The sequence below is a fragment of the Neoarius graeffei genome, chromosome 19 (genome assembly GCF_027579695.1).
Source record: "Neoarius graeffei isolate fNeoGra1 chromosome 19, fNeoGra1.pri, whole genome shotgun sequence".
NCBI lineage: Eukaryota > Metazoa > Chordata > Actinopteri > Siluriformes > Ariidae > Neoarius > Neoarius graeffei.
In genome coordinates, this window is record NC_083587.1 from 44,712,531 (window position 1) to 44,729,190 (window position 16,660).

The window sequence follows — 16,660 nt, forward strand, 5'->3', positions numbered from 1 at the left end:
TAATTCTATCGTTTACCTCTGCGCTTTGATGCTTAAACGTATCTAAAAACAGAAGCTCCATTGAGGAATCCCCCGCCATCTTTATTTCTCGGTCATTTGTACTTCCGGTTGAACTTTCACTTCCGGGTCATCGGCATGACTTCGGGAAAGAAAAAAAAAACAACGTAAAACAGTTCAGAGAAATCTTGTGCTCAAGACGCGGGTTTATCACTAATATATTTATTACTTATACTGTGTAATTTTAATAAATTCTGTGTTAATATAAGATGAGTTTGTTATTGTGTGTAAATAATGCCGTTTATAGGATTACACTGGGAATGAGTTTCCATTTATGCGTGGAAATGCCTAGTTTCTGATATTTCTGTTCAGTTTTTGAGATGGAGCCCAGTTGAACATACTGTATTCCTTAAATACACGTTTATGTTCCGCTGATAACAAAGTCATACAAATCCCAAGTAACTATCTATATGTACAGTGGTGCTTGAAAGTTTGCGAATACTTTAGAATTTTCTATATTTCTGCATAAATACGACCTAAAACATCACCAGATTCTAGATAAAGAGAACCCAGTTAAACAAATGAGACAAAAATATTATACTTGGTCATTTATTTATTGAGGAAAATGATCCAATATTACATATCTGTGAGTGGCAAAAGTATGTGAACTTTTGCTTTCAGTATCTGGTGTGACCCCCCTTTGTGCAGCAATAACTGCAACTAAACGTTTCCGATAACTGTTGATCAGTCCTGCACACCGGCTTGGAGGAATTTTAGCCCGTTCCTCCGTACAGAACAGCTTCAACTCTGGGATGTTGGTGGGTTTCCTCACATGAACTGCTCGCTTCAGGTCCTTCCACAACATTTCGATTGGATTAAGGTCAGGACTTTGACTTGGCCATTCCAAAACATTAACTTTATTCTTCTTTAACCATTCTTTGGTAGAACGACTTGTGTGCTTAGGGTCCTTGTCTTGCTGCATGACCCACCTTCTCTTGAGATTCAGTTCATGGACAGATGTCCTGATATTTCCCTTTAGAATTCGCTGGTATAATTCAGAATTCATTGTTCCATCAATGATGGCAAGCCGTCCTGGCCCAGATGCAGCAAAACAGGCCCAAACCATGATACTACCACCACCATGTTTCACAGATGGGATAAGGTTCTTATGCTGGAATGCAGTGTTTTCCTTTCTGCAAACATAACACTTCTCATTTAAACCAAAAAGTTCTATTTTGGTCTCATGCGTCCACAAAACATTTTTCCAATAGCCTTCTGGCTTGTCCACGTGATCTTTAGGAACTGCAGATGAGCAGCAATGTTCTTTTTGGAGAGCAGTGGCTTTCTCCTTGCAACCCTGCCATGCACACCATTGTTGTTCAGTGTTCTCCTGATGGTGGACTCATGAACATTAACATTAGCCAATGTGAGAAAGGCCTTCAGTTGTTGAGAAGTTACCCTGGGGTCCTTTGTGACCTCGCCGAGTATTACACGCCTTGCTCTTGGAGTGATCTTTGTTGGTCAACCACTCCTGGGGAGGGTAACAGTGGTCTTGAATTTCCTCCATTTGTACTCAGTCTGTCTGACTGTGGATCGATGGAGTCCAAACTCTTTAGAGATGGTTTTATAACCTTTTCCAGCCTGATGAGCATCAACAACGCTTTTTCTGAGGTCCTCAGAAATCTCCTTTGTTCGTGCCATGATACACTTCCACAAACATGTTGTGATGATCAGACTTTGATAGATCCCTGTTCTTTAAATAAAACAGGGTGCCCACTCACACCTGATTGTCGTCCCATTGATTGAGAACACCTGACTCTAATTTCACCTTCAAATTAACTGCTAATCCAAGAGGTTCACATACTTTTGCCACTCACAGATATGTAATATTGGATCATTTTCCTCAATAAATAAATGACCAAGTATAATATTTTTGCCTCATTTGTTTAACTGGGTTCTCTTTATCTACTTTTAGGACTTGTGTGAAAATCTGATGATGTTTGAGGTCATATTTATGCAGAAATATAGACAATTCTAAAGGGTTCACAAACTTTCAAGCACCACTGTATTAGAGACTGAACTTAGGCACATCAAAAATCCCTTCTTGTACATTTAGATTAATCACTGTAGCCTTCAAAAGTATGCATTTATATGTATTTTTCTTGAATTTAAAAATGTTTGGTGCTTCTTAACTTGTTTATAGAAACACAAATAATGCTATGACTGATTCAAAGAGCAGTTAAGTTACAAGCAAGTAGGGATAACTTTTAAAACATCCACAGTGATATTTAGAAATGTGTTCCCCTTAGACTGAGTTACCTGAACCATCAGGGATCGGTTAGGATCAAATCTTACAACAGGCATATAAATGCATTATAGTAATGAACATTTATTTGGTCCTTCCACAGTTTTTCCAACTTGGTCAAATCAGTTTCCCCCCATGTCATTATTTCTATTTTCCACCTTAATTTATAGTTCTAACATCTTTTATTTATAGTACACTTTCAGAAAATAAAGTACATTATTGTAGGGCGGCACGGTGGTGTAGTGGTTAGCACTGTTGCCTCACAGCAAGAAGGTCCGGGTTCGAGCCCCGTGGCCGGCGAGGGCCTTTCTGTGCGGAGTTTGCATGTACTCCCCGTGTCCGCGTGGGTTTCCTCCGGGTGCTCCGGTTTCCCCCAAAGACATGCAGGTTAGGTTAACTGGTGATTCTAAATTGACCGTAGGTGTGAATGGTTGTCTGTGTCTATGTGTCAGCCCTGTGATGACCTGGCGACGTGTCCAGGGTGTACCCCGCCTTTCGCCCGTAGTCAGCTGGGATAGGCTCCAGCTTGCCTGCGACCCTGTAGAACAGGATAAAGCGGCTAGAGATAATGAGATGAGATGAAGTACATTATTATACCTTTAGGGATACAACAGCTTGTCACTGGGGCAGTACCCTCTAAGGTACTTATTTGTACCCTTTATATACTGCTTGGGAACATGTATACACCTTTTTGGCCCTAAAAAGGTACACATATTCACCTTGAGGTCCAATAATGAGCCCTACGGGGTACAACAGTGCAGATTGGACCTTCGGGGGACAGAAATGGACTCCTACTGTACCCCGGTTTCTGACAGTGTAGTAATGTATTTTGAGTCATACAGTACTGTGCAAAAGTCTTAGGCACTCTATTTTTTTCTTACAAACTTTGTTATAGATTTCTATTTTATGACTTCTACATTAAGGCAGCACAGTGGTGTAGTGGTTAGCACTGTTGCCTTACAGCAAGAAGGTTCTGGGTTTGAACCCAGCGGCCGGTGAGGGCCTTTCTGTGTGGAGTTTGCATGCTCTCCCCGTGTCTGTGTGGGTTTCCTCCGGGTGCTCCGGTTTCCCCCGCAGTCCAAAGACATGCAGGTTAGGCTAATTGGTGACTCTAAATTGACCGTAGGTGTGAATGGTTGTCTGTGTCTATGTGTCAGCCCTATGATGACCTGGCAACTTGTCCAGGGTGTACCCCGCCTCTCGCCCATAATCAGTTGGGATAGGCTCCAGCTTGCCTGCGACCCTGTAGAACAGGATAAGTGGCTACAGATAATGGGTGGATGGGTGGATGGACTTCTACATTATCGAGTCAGTACAAAAACATTTTAGAGTTCCAAACGTTCGTTTTCCAGCAGAAAATTAAATGTTACAGGGAAAAAAATGTTTGTATCTGAGCAGCATATTACCATAAGAGAGCACTTTTCAGAATAAAACAGAAAACATAATGAAGGTTACTGGGTTTTGCTGCAAAATTAAGAAGCGAGTGTGACAATCAAAGTGTCCAGAAGAACTGTGGCTGGTTCTGTAAGATGCTCAATAAAACCTACAGCTCATTTCCTTATAAGCCTGCACTCACTGTACCTGAGACTCCTATTTTTTTTAATTATTTTTTTTAAAGCAAAGGGTCGTCTCACACCAAATGTTGAGTTTGTTTCGTTTATTATGGCTTACTTGTGTTATGGTATTTTTTAAATGTTGAAACATTTCACTTTATTATTTTTTAAGCCATTTTTGGTCTACAGCATTTCTTTACATATGCCTCAGACTTTTGCACGGTACTGTATATTTGGGTCAAAAACAATCAATTCCACCTCTCAGATTTTATAATAGTTTTTTAAAATAAGAATCCGTGTTCCTCTGAGTGATGAAAGATGTAAATGGAAATGTGCTGACAAACAAAGAGATTGTATTAAGAAAGTGGAAAGAGTACTTTGAGGATTTATTAAATGAGGAGAATCCAAGAGAAAAAAGGTCAGATTCACTGGAGACAGCAAATCAGGAAGCAGGGTTGGTTAGTAAGGGTTAGGTGAGGGCAGCCATGAAAAGGATGAAGACTGGGAAAGCAGTCGGACCAGATGGTATCCCGATTGAGGCTTGGAGATGTTTGGGTGAGACGGCTGTGGAGTTCCTAATGAGATGCAATCTTTGCTTTAAGAAAGTTAATGGAGAAGTACAGAGAAGGCCAGAGAAAGCTACATTGTGTGTTTGTAGACCTGGAGAAGGCATACAATAGAGTGCCGAGAGATGAGTTATGGTATTGTATGAGAAAGAGTGGAGTGAATGAGAAGTATATTAGAGTGGTGCAAGACATATATGAGAACAGTGAAACAGCAGTGAGGTGCGCAGTTGGAACAACTGAATGGTTCAAGGAGAAGGTGGGACTCCATCAAGGATCTGCTTTGAGTCCTTTTTTGTTTGCCATAGTGATGGATAGCTTGACGGACAAAGTGAGGCAAGAGTCACCATGTAACATGATGTTTGCGGATGATATTGTGATATGTGGTGAAAGTAGAAAGGAGGTTGAGTTGGGTTTGGAGAGATGGAGGTATGCATTGGAACGAAGAGGAATGAAGGTGAGCAGTAGCAAAACAGAATACATGTGCATCAATGAGAATGGGGATGAGAGTGTAGTGAAGATGCAAGGAGTAGACGTAAAGAAAGTTGGTGAATTCAAGTACCTGGGGTCAACTGTGCAGGAAAATGGGGGCTGCGATAGTGAGGTGAGAAAGAGAGTGCAGGCAGGGTGGAGCAGTTGGAGAAGGATTTCGGGAGTCATTTGTGATAGGAAAGTCCCAGCAAAAGTGAAAGGTAAGATGTATAAGACAGTAGTGAGACCAGCTGTGATGTATGGATTGGAGACTGTACCCTTAACGAAGAGACAGGAGGCAAAGTTGGAGGTGGCAGAGTTGAGGATGTTAAGATTTGTGATGGGAGGTTGGACAGGATAAGGAACGAGCACATCAGAGGGACAGCACATGTGGAGAGCTTGGGAATTAAGCTAAGAGAGATGAGACTGAGATGGTATGGGCACATCCTGAGAAGAGATGCAGAGCATGTGGGAAGGAGAATGTTGAGGATGGAGCTGCCAGGCATACGAAAGTGAGGAAGGCCAAAGAGGAGATACATGGATGTGGAGAAAGAGGACATGAAAGTGGCAGGTGTGGTAGAGAAGGATGCGGAAGACAGGAAGCAATGGAGACGAAAGATCCGCTGTGGCGACCCCTAATTGGGAGCAGCCAAAAGAAGAAGAAGAAGTTCCTCTGGAGAAACATATAATATGGGAAAAAGCCTTCTGAGTCTTAAAGTAACCATTTTTTGCATTTTTAGTTATTTACAAGTATCTAATTTAACACAACAGATTTACTTAATCAGCCTTTCATGGGCATCTGAATGTTAAAATGAAACATTTAATCAAATCTTTTTGGATTTGTTTACATATGACATTATGTTTTTAGATTTTATGGCATGTGTATGTATATCACTCAGTACAATTATAACAATCATGTTAATCATGCAGCATTTCAAGAAAAATGATTTTTTTAAAAGATCACATGTGGCCATTTGCACTCTTCAATAATAATACCACTTTTATCATCTGCCTGGCCAATATCAGAGGATGTCCTCAAAAGGCATCCATCCACTATCTATACTGCTTATCCATCAGGGTTGCAGGGGAAGCTGGAGCCAATCTCAGCTGACTTTAGTCAAGAGGCAGGGTACACCCTGGGCATTCACACCTATGGGCAAATTAGAGTAACTAGTTGACCTAATCCTCATCTCTTTGGACTGTGGAAGAAAACCAGAGCACCGAGAGGTAATCTACATGCAAACGCCACAAAGAAATGCCCCTGTCAGCCACAACGTTCAAACCCTGAACTTTCTTACTGTGAGGTGACAGTGCTGACCACTGAACCACCTAGCCACTTATAGCTAAAAGCTTAAGTTGCCAGTGTCTTAGTGCATGTGATTGAGGCCACAGCAGGAGCGTTCACATCGCAGCCGCTGTCAGGATCTACTGGAATCTGGGAATCCTGCTACCACACCATACACTGGTTTTAACTGCTACCAACTACTAGCCCCAACTCAAAGCAATGCCACATGAAGAACAAGACCATTGTGTCTGATGAACTAAAGAAAAACTGATTATGTGATTATTAGTTTGGGCAGGAGCATGGCCAAAACTAAAAACTAAGGAAAAAAGTCACTGGCGCAGGCAGAAAAATGGCCTCCCTCAAGGAAGTGTCCTGGCATCCACCTTGTCTAACATATATGTTAACAACCAGCCTATCCATCCCAACACGAGGAGCTTCATCTATGCGGATGACCTGTGCATTACAACCCAAAGTGCTGACTTCCCCAAGGTAGAAGTTACTCTATGTGAGGCTTTAGCCAACCTGTCCTTATACTATCAAGAGACTCACCTACAAGCCAACCCACAAAAACCCAAGTCTGCACCTTTCACTTGAAGAACACGCATGCAAACCGTAAGCTAAAGATCACATGGAATGGAGTCAGTTTGGAGCATTGTGACAATCCAATCTACCTTGGTGTTACTCTTGATCATTCCTTGACATTCAAAGCATGTATCACCAAGCTTAAGGGGAAAGTCAGTTCCAGGAATGCTCCTCTTCAAAAGGTGAGTATCTCAAAATGGGGAGAAAATCCAATGACCATCCAATCAACAATGCTGGCTCTCTGTTTCTTTGCTGCCAAATATACCTGCCCAGCATGGGTATGCTCAACTCATGCAAAGAAGATCGATTCTGTGCTGAACTCAAGTAGTCACTGCATGAAACCTACCAAGACTGACAACATCTATCTATTGACTGGTATTGCACCTCCTGATATCAGAAGAGCTGTAGCCAGCCAAAAAGAATGACTCAGGCAATCAGAGGATGAAAGACACCCCCTTTATGACCATCACTTGCCACCCCAGAATTTGAAATCATGCAGAAGCTTTTTATCTTCTGTCCAGCCCTGGGACTGCAGTGCATCTGCATCATCCAAAAGGGTTAAACTCTGGGAAGAGATACTTGAGAAATCTCCAGAGGACAGTCATAGATCTATCAATCCCAGATGAAAAGCTGCTCAAGCCCTAAAACTGGCACAACCTCCTGGGCAGATGCCTGAGTAGTCTTTCAGAGACTGGCATGCTTGTATCGACAATAACATCAGGAAAAAGGAACTTGAGAAGCTCAAGAATATCAGGGGCTGAAAGAAGAGCTACAAAAGATGTGGAAGATGAAGACAACAGTGGTCTCCATGGTGATAGGAGTCTTCGGTGCAGTGACCCCCGAACCGGGAGAATGGCTCTAACAGATCCCAGGAACAACAACTGAGATATCTGTCCAGAAAAGTGCAGTCCTAGGAACAGCTAAGATACTGCACAGTACCCTCAAACTCCCAGGCTGGTAGAGGGCCTGAGCTTTGAGGGGAAAAAAGACTGCCCAATGGTGTGTGTGTGTGTGTGTGTGTGTGTGTGTGTGTGTGTGTGTGTGTGTGTGTGTGTGTGTGTGTGTGTGTATCTCATCTTCATCCGCTTATCCGGGCCGGGTCACGGAAGCAGCAGTCTGAGCATGGAAGCCCAAACTTCCCTTTCCCCAGACACCTCGACCAGCTCCTCGGGAAGAACACTCAGGTGTTCCCAGGCCAGCCGAGAGACATAGTCCCTCCAGCATGTCCTGGGTCTTCCCCGGGGCCTCCTCCCGGGGGGACATGCCTGGAACACCTCCCCAGGGAGGCGTCCAGGAGGCATCCGAAAGACATGCCCGAGCCACCTCAGCTGATTCCTCTCGATGTGGAGGAGCAGCGGCTCGACTCTGAGCTCCTCCCGAGTGACTGTGCTTCTCACCCTATCTCTAAGGGAGCGCCCAGCCACCCTGCGAAGGAAACTCATTTTGGCCGCTTGTATCCGCGATCTTGTTCTTTCGGTCATTACCCAAAGCTCATGACCATAGGTGAAAGTCAGAACGTAGATCGACCGGTAAATCAAGAGCTTTGCCTTTTGGCTCAGCTCCTTCTTCACCACAACGGACCAGTAAAGTGACCGCATCACTGCGGAGGCTGCACCGATCAGCCTGTCGAACTCACGCTCTATCCTTCCCTCACTCGTGAACAAGATCCCGAGATACTTAAACTCCTCCACTTGAGGCAGGACTTCTCCACCAACCTGGAGAGGGCAAGCCACCCTTTTCCGGTTGAGAACCATGGCCTTGGACTTGGAGGTGCTGATTCTCATCCCAGCTGCTTCACACTCGACTGCAAACCGCCCCAGTGCATGCTGAAGGTCCTGGTTTGAAGAAGCCAACAGGACAACATCATCCGCAAAAAGCAGAGATGAAATCCTGTGGTTCCCAAACAGGATTCCTTCCGGCCCCTGGCTGCGCCTAGAAATTCTGTCCATAAAAATTACGAACAGAACCGGTGACAAAGGGCAGCCCTGCCGGAGTCCAACATGCACTGGGCACAGGTCTGACTTACTGCCAGCAATGCAAACCAGACTCCTGCTCCGTTTGTACAGGGACTGGACAGCCCTTAGCAAAGAGCCCCGAACCCCATACTCCCGAAGCACCCCCCACAGAATACCACAAGAGACACGGTCGAATGCCTTCTCCAGATCCACAAAGCACATGTGGACTGGTTGGGCAAACTCCCATGAACCCTTGAGCACCCTATGAAGGGTATAGAGCTGGTCCAGTGTTCCGCAACCAGGACGAAAACCGCTTTGTTCCTCCTGGATCTGAGGTTCGACTATTGGCCGAATTCTCCTCTCCAGTACCCTGGAGTAAACCTTCCCGGGGAGGCTGAGAAGTGTGATTTCCCTATAATTGGAGCACACTCTCCAGTCCCCTTTCTTAAAAAGAGGGACCACCACCCCAGTCTGCCACTCCAGAGGCACTGTCCCCGACCGCCACGCGATGTTGCAGAGGCGTGTTAGCCAAGACAGCCCCACAACATTCAGAGACTTGAAATACTCAGGGCGGATCTCATCCACCCCCGGTGCCTTGCCACCAAGGAGCTTGCAAACCACCTCAGTGACTTCGGCTTGGGTAATGGACGAGTCCACCTCTGAGTCATCAGCCTCCGCTTCCTCAATGGAAGACGTGATGGTGGGATTGAGGAGATCCTCGAAGTATTCCTTCCACCGCCCGACAATGTCCCCAGTCGAGGTCAACAGCTCCCCACCTGCACTGTAAACACTGTAAAACCGATAGTCCTCCTCCATGGCCTCACCGAACTCCTCTCAGTTCCGAGTTTTTGCCTCCGCAACTGCCCGAGCTGCAGCACGCCTGGCCTGCCGATACCCGTCAGCTGCCTCAGGAGTCCTGGAGGCCAACATGGCCTGATAGGACTCCTTCTTCAGCTTGACGGCATCCCTTACTTCCAGTGTCCACCACCGGGTTCGGGGATTGCCGCCACAACAGGCACCGGAGACCTTGCGGCCACAACTCCGAACAGCCGCATCTACAATGGAGGTAGAGAACATAGTCCACTCAGACTCAATGTCCCCCACCTCGCTCGGAAGCTGGGAGAAGCTCTCCCGGAGGTGGGAGTTAAAGACCTCCCCGACAGAGTGCTCGGCCAGACGTTCCCAGCAGACCCTCACCATATGTTTGGGACTGCCAGGTCTGTCCGGCTTCCTCCTCCGCCAGCAGATCCAACTCACCACCAGGTGGTGATCAGTTGACAGCTCAGCCCCTCTCTTCATCCGAGTGTCCAAGACATAGGGCCGGAGATCAGATGAAATGACAACAAAGTCGATCATCGACCTCCGACCTAAGGTGTCCCCTATGCTTGAATATGGTGTTTGTTATGGACAAACCATGACTAGCATAGAAGTCCAATAACGAAACACCACTCGGGTTCAGATCAGAGAGGCCGTTCCTCCCAATCACGCCCCTCCAGGTGTCACTGTCATCGCCCACGTGAGCGTTGAAGTCCCCCAGTAGAACAATGGAGTCCCTAATCTGAGCACCTCTCAGTACCTCTCCCAGGGACTCCAAGAAGGCCGGATACTCTATACTGCTATTCGGCCCGTAGGCACAAACAATAGCAAGAGCCCTCTCCCCGATCCGAAGGCGCAGAGAGGCGACCCTCTCGTTCACTGGGGTAAACTCCAACACATGGCGGCTGAGCTGGGGAGCTATAAGCAAGCCCACACCAGCCCGCCGCCGCTCACCATGGGCGACTCCAGAGAAGTGGAGAGTTCAGCCCCTCTCAAGGAGCTGGGTTCTGGAGCCCAAGCTGTGCGTGGAGGTGAGCCCGACTATTTCTAGCCGGTACCTCTCAACCTCCCGCACAAGCTCAGGCTCTTTCCCCCCCAGCGAAGTGACATTCCATGTCCCAACAGCTGGCCGCTGTGTTCAGGAATTTATATATATAAAACATTTAAATAAAACTGTACAGTGTCTCTGTATGTTTGAGCCCAAATATTATTTATTGCATGCATTATTGTATTATATATAGGTGTGAGTGTGAATAGTTGTTTGTCTTTCTGTGTCAGTGTGTATCTCTATGTGTAGGTGTGAGGACTTGAGTACTGGGGAAAGTGGAGTTACCCCTTAATCATCATTGCTCCCAGGTCCGCTCTGACCCAGAGTGGTAGCACCTGCCTGGGTTCCAGCTATAGGTTAAATAGTACTTCACCAATAACACGCTGGCAGCAGGGTACTTTTCGGTGCAATGTGGCAGATGAACCCAACAGGGTCAATGGCGCACCACCAGATGGCATGCAGAAGAGCCATTCAAATGGCCAATGGATGGCATTATTTGGCAAGTCAGTTGTCACTGCGGGGCAACTTCCATACCCGTCAGGTCTGTGGCACTTTTGTGCACCACTTGGCATCAGGTCTGTAGGTCTAGAGAGACAAAACGATGGGGGCATGACATTGTTTGTCTTACCTTACTGTGCAAGATGCTTTGTTAGGAGAGAATAGTATGCAAGAGTTAATTAGGCCAGACATTCCGGGGCAGCTTGGCCAGGCCATTCGTGCTGCCACTGTGGGCGACTCTGTTGCTCTGGTGTGGGCCTCACGGCCCATCTGCGTTTCTGCGCATCCTAATGAAGCGGTCATCATCGCTAGCAATTGACAGCTGACGATGACGTACACAGGCTGTGTCCTCGTCTCACACCTCCAGTTCTGGATCCACTGCAACACTGACCAGAATAAAGCAGTTACTGAAGATGTTGTGAATGAATGAAGGGTACCAGTATTTCTGGAGGGTTGTGTACATAATACATAATAACCAATTTACATCATATTTTCACTATTTTATTTTGAAAGAGTTAGTAGATAATTCATTCACCCCACATATTCAACTCAACTCTTTAGTCTTATAGTCAGGTTGTTGTTTTGAAAGAATGCCTTCATTTTCTATTAGAAATTGTTCAAAACCAGTGCAACAGCATTCCACTGCACAGTATTGAAGCTTGGAGTGAACTACAGGCATTGCAACGCTTCATTAATAACAGTGAAAAGTTAAAACCTCCAGTGTCGTCACTTGCACAATATCCCTGCCCCAGTATAAATGGGTATTTTTTTATTATTATTATTTTTTAATTTATTTTATTTATTTTTGCTTGAAGGTATCAAACTTATAAACCATAAGCAAAGGAACATGGGGAAGGATTATTTCCTGGGATAACATAAACAGTGCAACTCACTTCAGGTTAGGTTTATAATTTGGCATGGCCAGTTTGGTACAGATCACTTATTTATTTTATTTGATGATTGGGTCATGATTGGGATGAGTGGGTCATTATTACATTTTCAGGAAGAAAGCTGGACCATTCCTTGTTGATGGAGTGGTATTCACAAGCATACATCTTTAATACCTTTAATTAGAAATGTGTATATAGTTTAGCTTTAAAGCTTTAAATCAGAAGCTGATTTTTCAGCAGTGAGGTACATCTTTTGTACCTTAAATTATTTTTAAAGGTACATTATTTAAATAATATTGGCTGGCGTTGAGTGGTATATCAGATATATTCCATTCAGGTAGCATGATACTAAATGAGTCGAAGACAAGTTCAATATCATGCTAACTGAATGGAATATACCTGACATACCATGAAAAAGCCAGCCAATATCTCATCTCATCTCATTATCTCTAGCCGCTTTATCCTGTTCTACAGGGTCGCAGGCAAGCTGGAGCCTATCCCAGCTGACTACGGGCGAAAGGCGGGGTACACCCTGGACAAGTTGCCAGGTCATCACAGGGCTGACACATAGACACAGACAACCATTCACATTCACACCTACGATCAATTTAGAGTCACCAGTTAACCTAACCTGCATGTCTTTGGACTGTGGGGGAAACCGGAGCACCCGGAGGAAACCCACGCGGACACGGGGAGAACATGCAAACTCCACACAGAAAGGCCCTCGCCGGCCACGGGGCTCGAACCCGGACCTTCTTGCTGTGAGGCAACAGCGCTAACCACTACACCACCGTGCCGCCCTTGCCTCGAACATATTATATAAATAAAATGTATCTGGGTTCTGCAACATAGTAAACTCGCTAATGCCGCTTTTCCACTACAAACGCGGCTGAGTCGGGCTGAGCCGTGCCGTGCTGAGTCGAGCTGAGTGGGGCTGTTGGAGTTGCATTTCGACTACAACCGCGCTGAACCGTGCTGGCTGGAAGTGGGTGGACACATTGGGTGGAGTTAGCGAAAGTGGGTGGATGTCACGTGATGTCGTTAAGCGGCGCAAACAGTGACATCAGTGATCTTTTAAGCGGTAGTCTCACGACCCGGATAGTAAACAATAAACATGGAGGACATGGAGTCGTTAGTGTTGCTGGTCTTGGTTCTGTGGCTTGTTGTCACCGACAACGCCAACAGATACTGGCAAGAGCATATAGATGAGGCGAGGCGCATAAGGCTTCAGAAATTCTCGTAATTCTTCTTCTTCCGGGTTTACGGTGTTTACAGATCCCAGCGTGCTCACGGGGCATGTGGGCATGTGAGGACACTCCTCCTCACCAATCAGTGCACAGGGGAGTGTCTGCTCACGCCCCTAGCCCCACTCGGCTCGGTTTGGCTCGCTTCAGCCCCACTCCAAAACCGTGCGAGTTTTGGGTGCTAAGCAGGGCTGAAGCGAGCTGAGTCATGCTGTTTTGAGGTAGTCGAAACGCAAGCCGTGTCGGGCTGAAGTGAGCTGAAAAAGGGTAGTGGAAAAGGGCCAATAGACACAGACAACCATTCACACTCACATTCACACCTATGGTCAATTTAGAGTCACCAGTTAACCTAACCTGCGTGTCTTTGGACTGTGGGGGAAACCGGAGCACCCGGAGGAAACCCACGCGGACACGGGGAGAACATGCAAACTCCACACAGAAAGGCCCTCACTGGCCACGGGCTCGAACCCGGACCTTCTTGCTGTGAGGCGACAGCGCTAACCACTACACCACCGTGCCACCCCCCAGCTAATATTATTATTATTATACATTCCTTTCGGGTGTTCAATGTGTTTCTCTTTCAGAATTCTCTCAGAATCTGCCGTATTTAACAAAGCAAACCTGACGGCCATGTTTGTTTACAAATTGTTACAGTCACTCGCTAGTGCAGAAGTTTTACATCTCCAACGTGTGATGTCATGTTGTCTTGACAACCATGCAATATCGTAAACCATATTCAATGCTCATTATCCACTGGGTAGAGTGATGTAATACATGTAGGATAAGCGATATGCTAACAATATTGCATGCTATGAAACCAAATGAATGAAATCTGCTAGAAGGGAATAGAATACATACAGTATATGTTATTTACCAGCTGAGAGGTCCGTATCGTGAAATACCGTAACCGAGGTCTTGAAAGTACTGACCGAGACCCTCTGGGCCGAGGTCAGTATTCAAGGCCGAGGTCACGGTATTTCACCATACGGACCAACCTTAAGCTGGTAAATAATATAGTTATTTTTTTCTTTACCAAATTCTAACAAAATGAGAGCGCCCGAAAAGGAAAACCGAGGCGAGCCGCCATTTTGAATGCTCATTCACGGCTGTAATGCAAATGGCTTCCTCCTCGGTATACAAGTGCACTTCCATGGCAGGAAAAAACTACGTTTTACCGCCTATGTAGTCCCCTATTTATACAAAATTGAGTCATTCAGGATTCAGCCATGTTTTTGCTCGGCGTTAGCAACAGTTACAGGTTTTTAGCTTTCTCCTGAAATTTTTTTTTTATTTCTTCTTCCTCAGGGTAGTAAAACTCGCTGTGAAGACTGTCGTTATCACTATCCATGATGTAAAATTAATGCTATTCTCCTGAGAAATGCGAAAATAAATGTTGACAAAAATTGCTACTATGTTTGTTGTTGTTGTGAACGAGCGAGTCGCCAGAGGTCTGTAACCGGGGTCTGTATCGTAGGATATGGACCCGCTCGCCAGCAAATCAGAGCGCAGGATTTGATGGAAACCGGACAGCGAAAAAAATAAATGTTTTTATTCCATCAATAAAGTATCCTGTATGTATAATAATTCCTGATATTTCACTCCGATGCCATCACTCCCAGTGTTTTCCCACTGACTGGATGCGCGTTGTCAAAATGGTGAACTGGTTCAAAATGAAAATTCTTGATTTTTTTGTAGATGTGTCCGTATAATATAACAAACATTACACGGTGGTGCAAAGATATGAACTTTATCTTCTCGTGTTGAAAATCTTTTCACTCGTGAATATATTCACCACTTGAAGGTAAATTTCGTATCTTCACAGAACCATGCAATATCTTTGATGTTTCCAGGTGTAAGCTAGCTATTGAAGGTAGAAAAAAAATGTACACTACCGTTCAAAAGTTTGGGGTCACTTTGAAATGTCCTTATTTTTGAAAGAAAAGCACTGTTCTTTTCAATGAAGATCACTTTAAACTAATCAGAAATCCACTCTATACATTGCTAATGTGGTAAATGACTATTCTAGCTGCAAATGTCTGGTTTTTGGTGCAATATCTCCATAGGTGTATAGAGGCCCATTTCCAGCAACTCTCACTCCAGTGTTCTAATGGTACAATGTGTTTGCTCATTGCCTCAGAAGGCTAATGGATGATTAGAAAACCCTTGTACAATCACGTTAGCACAGCTGAAAACAGTTGAGCTCTTTAGAGAAGCTATAAAACTTTGAGCAGATCGAGTTTCTGGAGCATCACATTTGTGGGGTCGATTAAATGCTCAAAATGGCCAGAAAAATGTCTTGACTATATTTTCTATTCATTTTACAACTTATGGTGGTCAATAAAAGTGTGACTTTTCATGGAAAACACAAAATTGTCTGGGTGACCCCAAACTTTTGAACGGTAGTGTACCTCCCTGATGAAAACCCAGCTTCGTCTGCCCAGCTCCCCAAACACAAGCCGAACTGGTCAAACTGCTAAATCATTTTGTTATTTCCTTATAAATTATTTGACTATCATAAAGCATTAATGGGGCGGCACGGTGGTGTAGTGGTTAGCGCTGTCGCCTCACAGCAAGAAGGTCCGGGTTCGAGCCCCGTGGCCGGCGAGGGCCTTTCTGTATGGAGTTTGCATGTTGTCCGCGTGGGTTTCCTCCGGGTGCTCCGGTTTCCCCCACAGTCCAAAGACATGCAGGTTAGGTTAACTCATCTCATCTCATTATCTCTAGCCACTTTATCCTTCTACAGGGTCGCAGGCAAGCTGGAGCCTATCCCAGCTGACTACGGGCGAAAGGCAGGGTACACCCTGGACAAGTCGCCAGGTCATCACAGGGCTGACACATAGACACAGACAACCATTCACACTCACACCTACGGTCAATTTAGAGTCACCAGTTAACCTAACCTGCATGTCTTTGGACTGTGGGGGAAACCCACGCGGACACGGGGAGAACATGCAAACTCCACACAGAAAGGCCCTCGCCGGCCCCGGGGCTCGAACCCAGGACCTTCTTGCTGTGAGGCGACAGTGCTAACCACTACACCACCGTGCTGCCCCGGTTAGGTTAACTGGTGACTCTAAATTGACCGTAGGTGTGAATGTGAGTGTGAATGGTTGTCTGTGTCTATGTGTCAGCCCTGTGATGACCTGCCGACTTGTCCAGGGTGTACCCCGCCTTTCGCCCGTAGTCAACTGGGATAGGCTCCAGCTTGCCTGCGACCCTGTAGAACAGGATAAAGCGGCTAGAGATAATGAGATGAGATGAGATGAGATGAGATGAGAAGAAATTGCTTTTTAATAGCTGCTGAAGTCTACCAGCTTGACCAGTTCAGCTTGTATTTTGTGTCTAGCTTTCACCTGGAAATGTGAATATAGCCTTTCAGAGGTGCATAAAGGTACAAATGTGTATGCTTGAAGGAATCACCATAGCGACGAGAATATAGTTTGGTCCCCTTTC

The 16,660-nt window shown here is 45.5% G+C and overlaps 1 protein-coding gene across 3 annotated transcripts in view; it reads right to left on the reverse strand.

Moving 5' to 3' along the window:
• Positions 1-92, reverse strand: part of virma (vir like m6A methyltransferase associated) — a 62,682-nt gene extending 62,590 nt beyond the window's left edge. For all 3 annotated transcript variants that reach the window (XM_060900139.1, XM_060900138.1, XM_060900137.1), the window contains exon 1: positions 17-92. In XM_060900139.1, the coding sequence (XP_060756122.1) occupies positions 17-79 (63 nt within the window). In that variant the 5' untranslated portion in view covers positions 80-92. The remainder of the gene's footprint in view (positions 1-16) is intronic.
• Between the last annotated feature and the right edge of the window lie 16,568 nt (positions 93-16,660).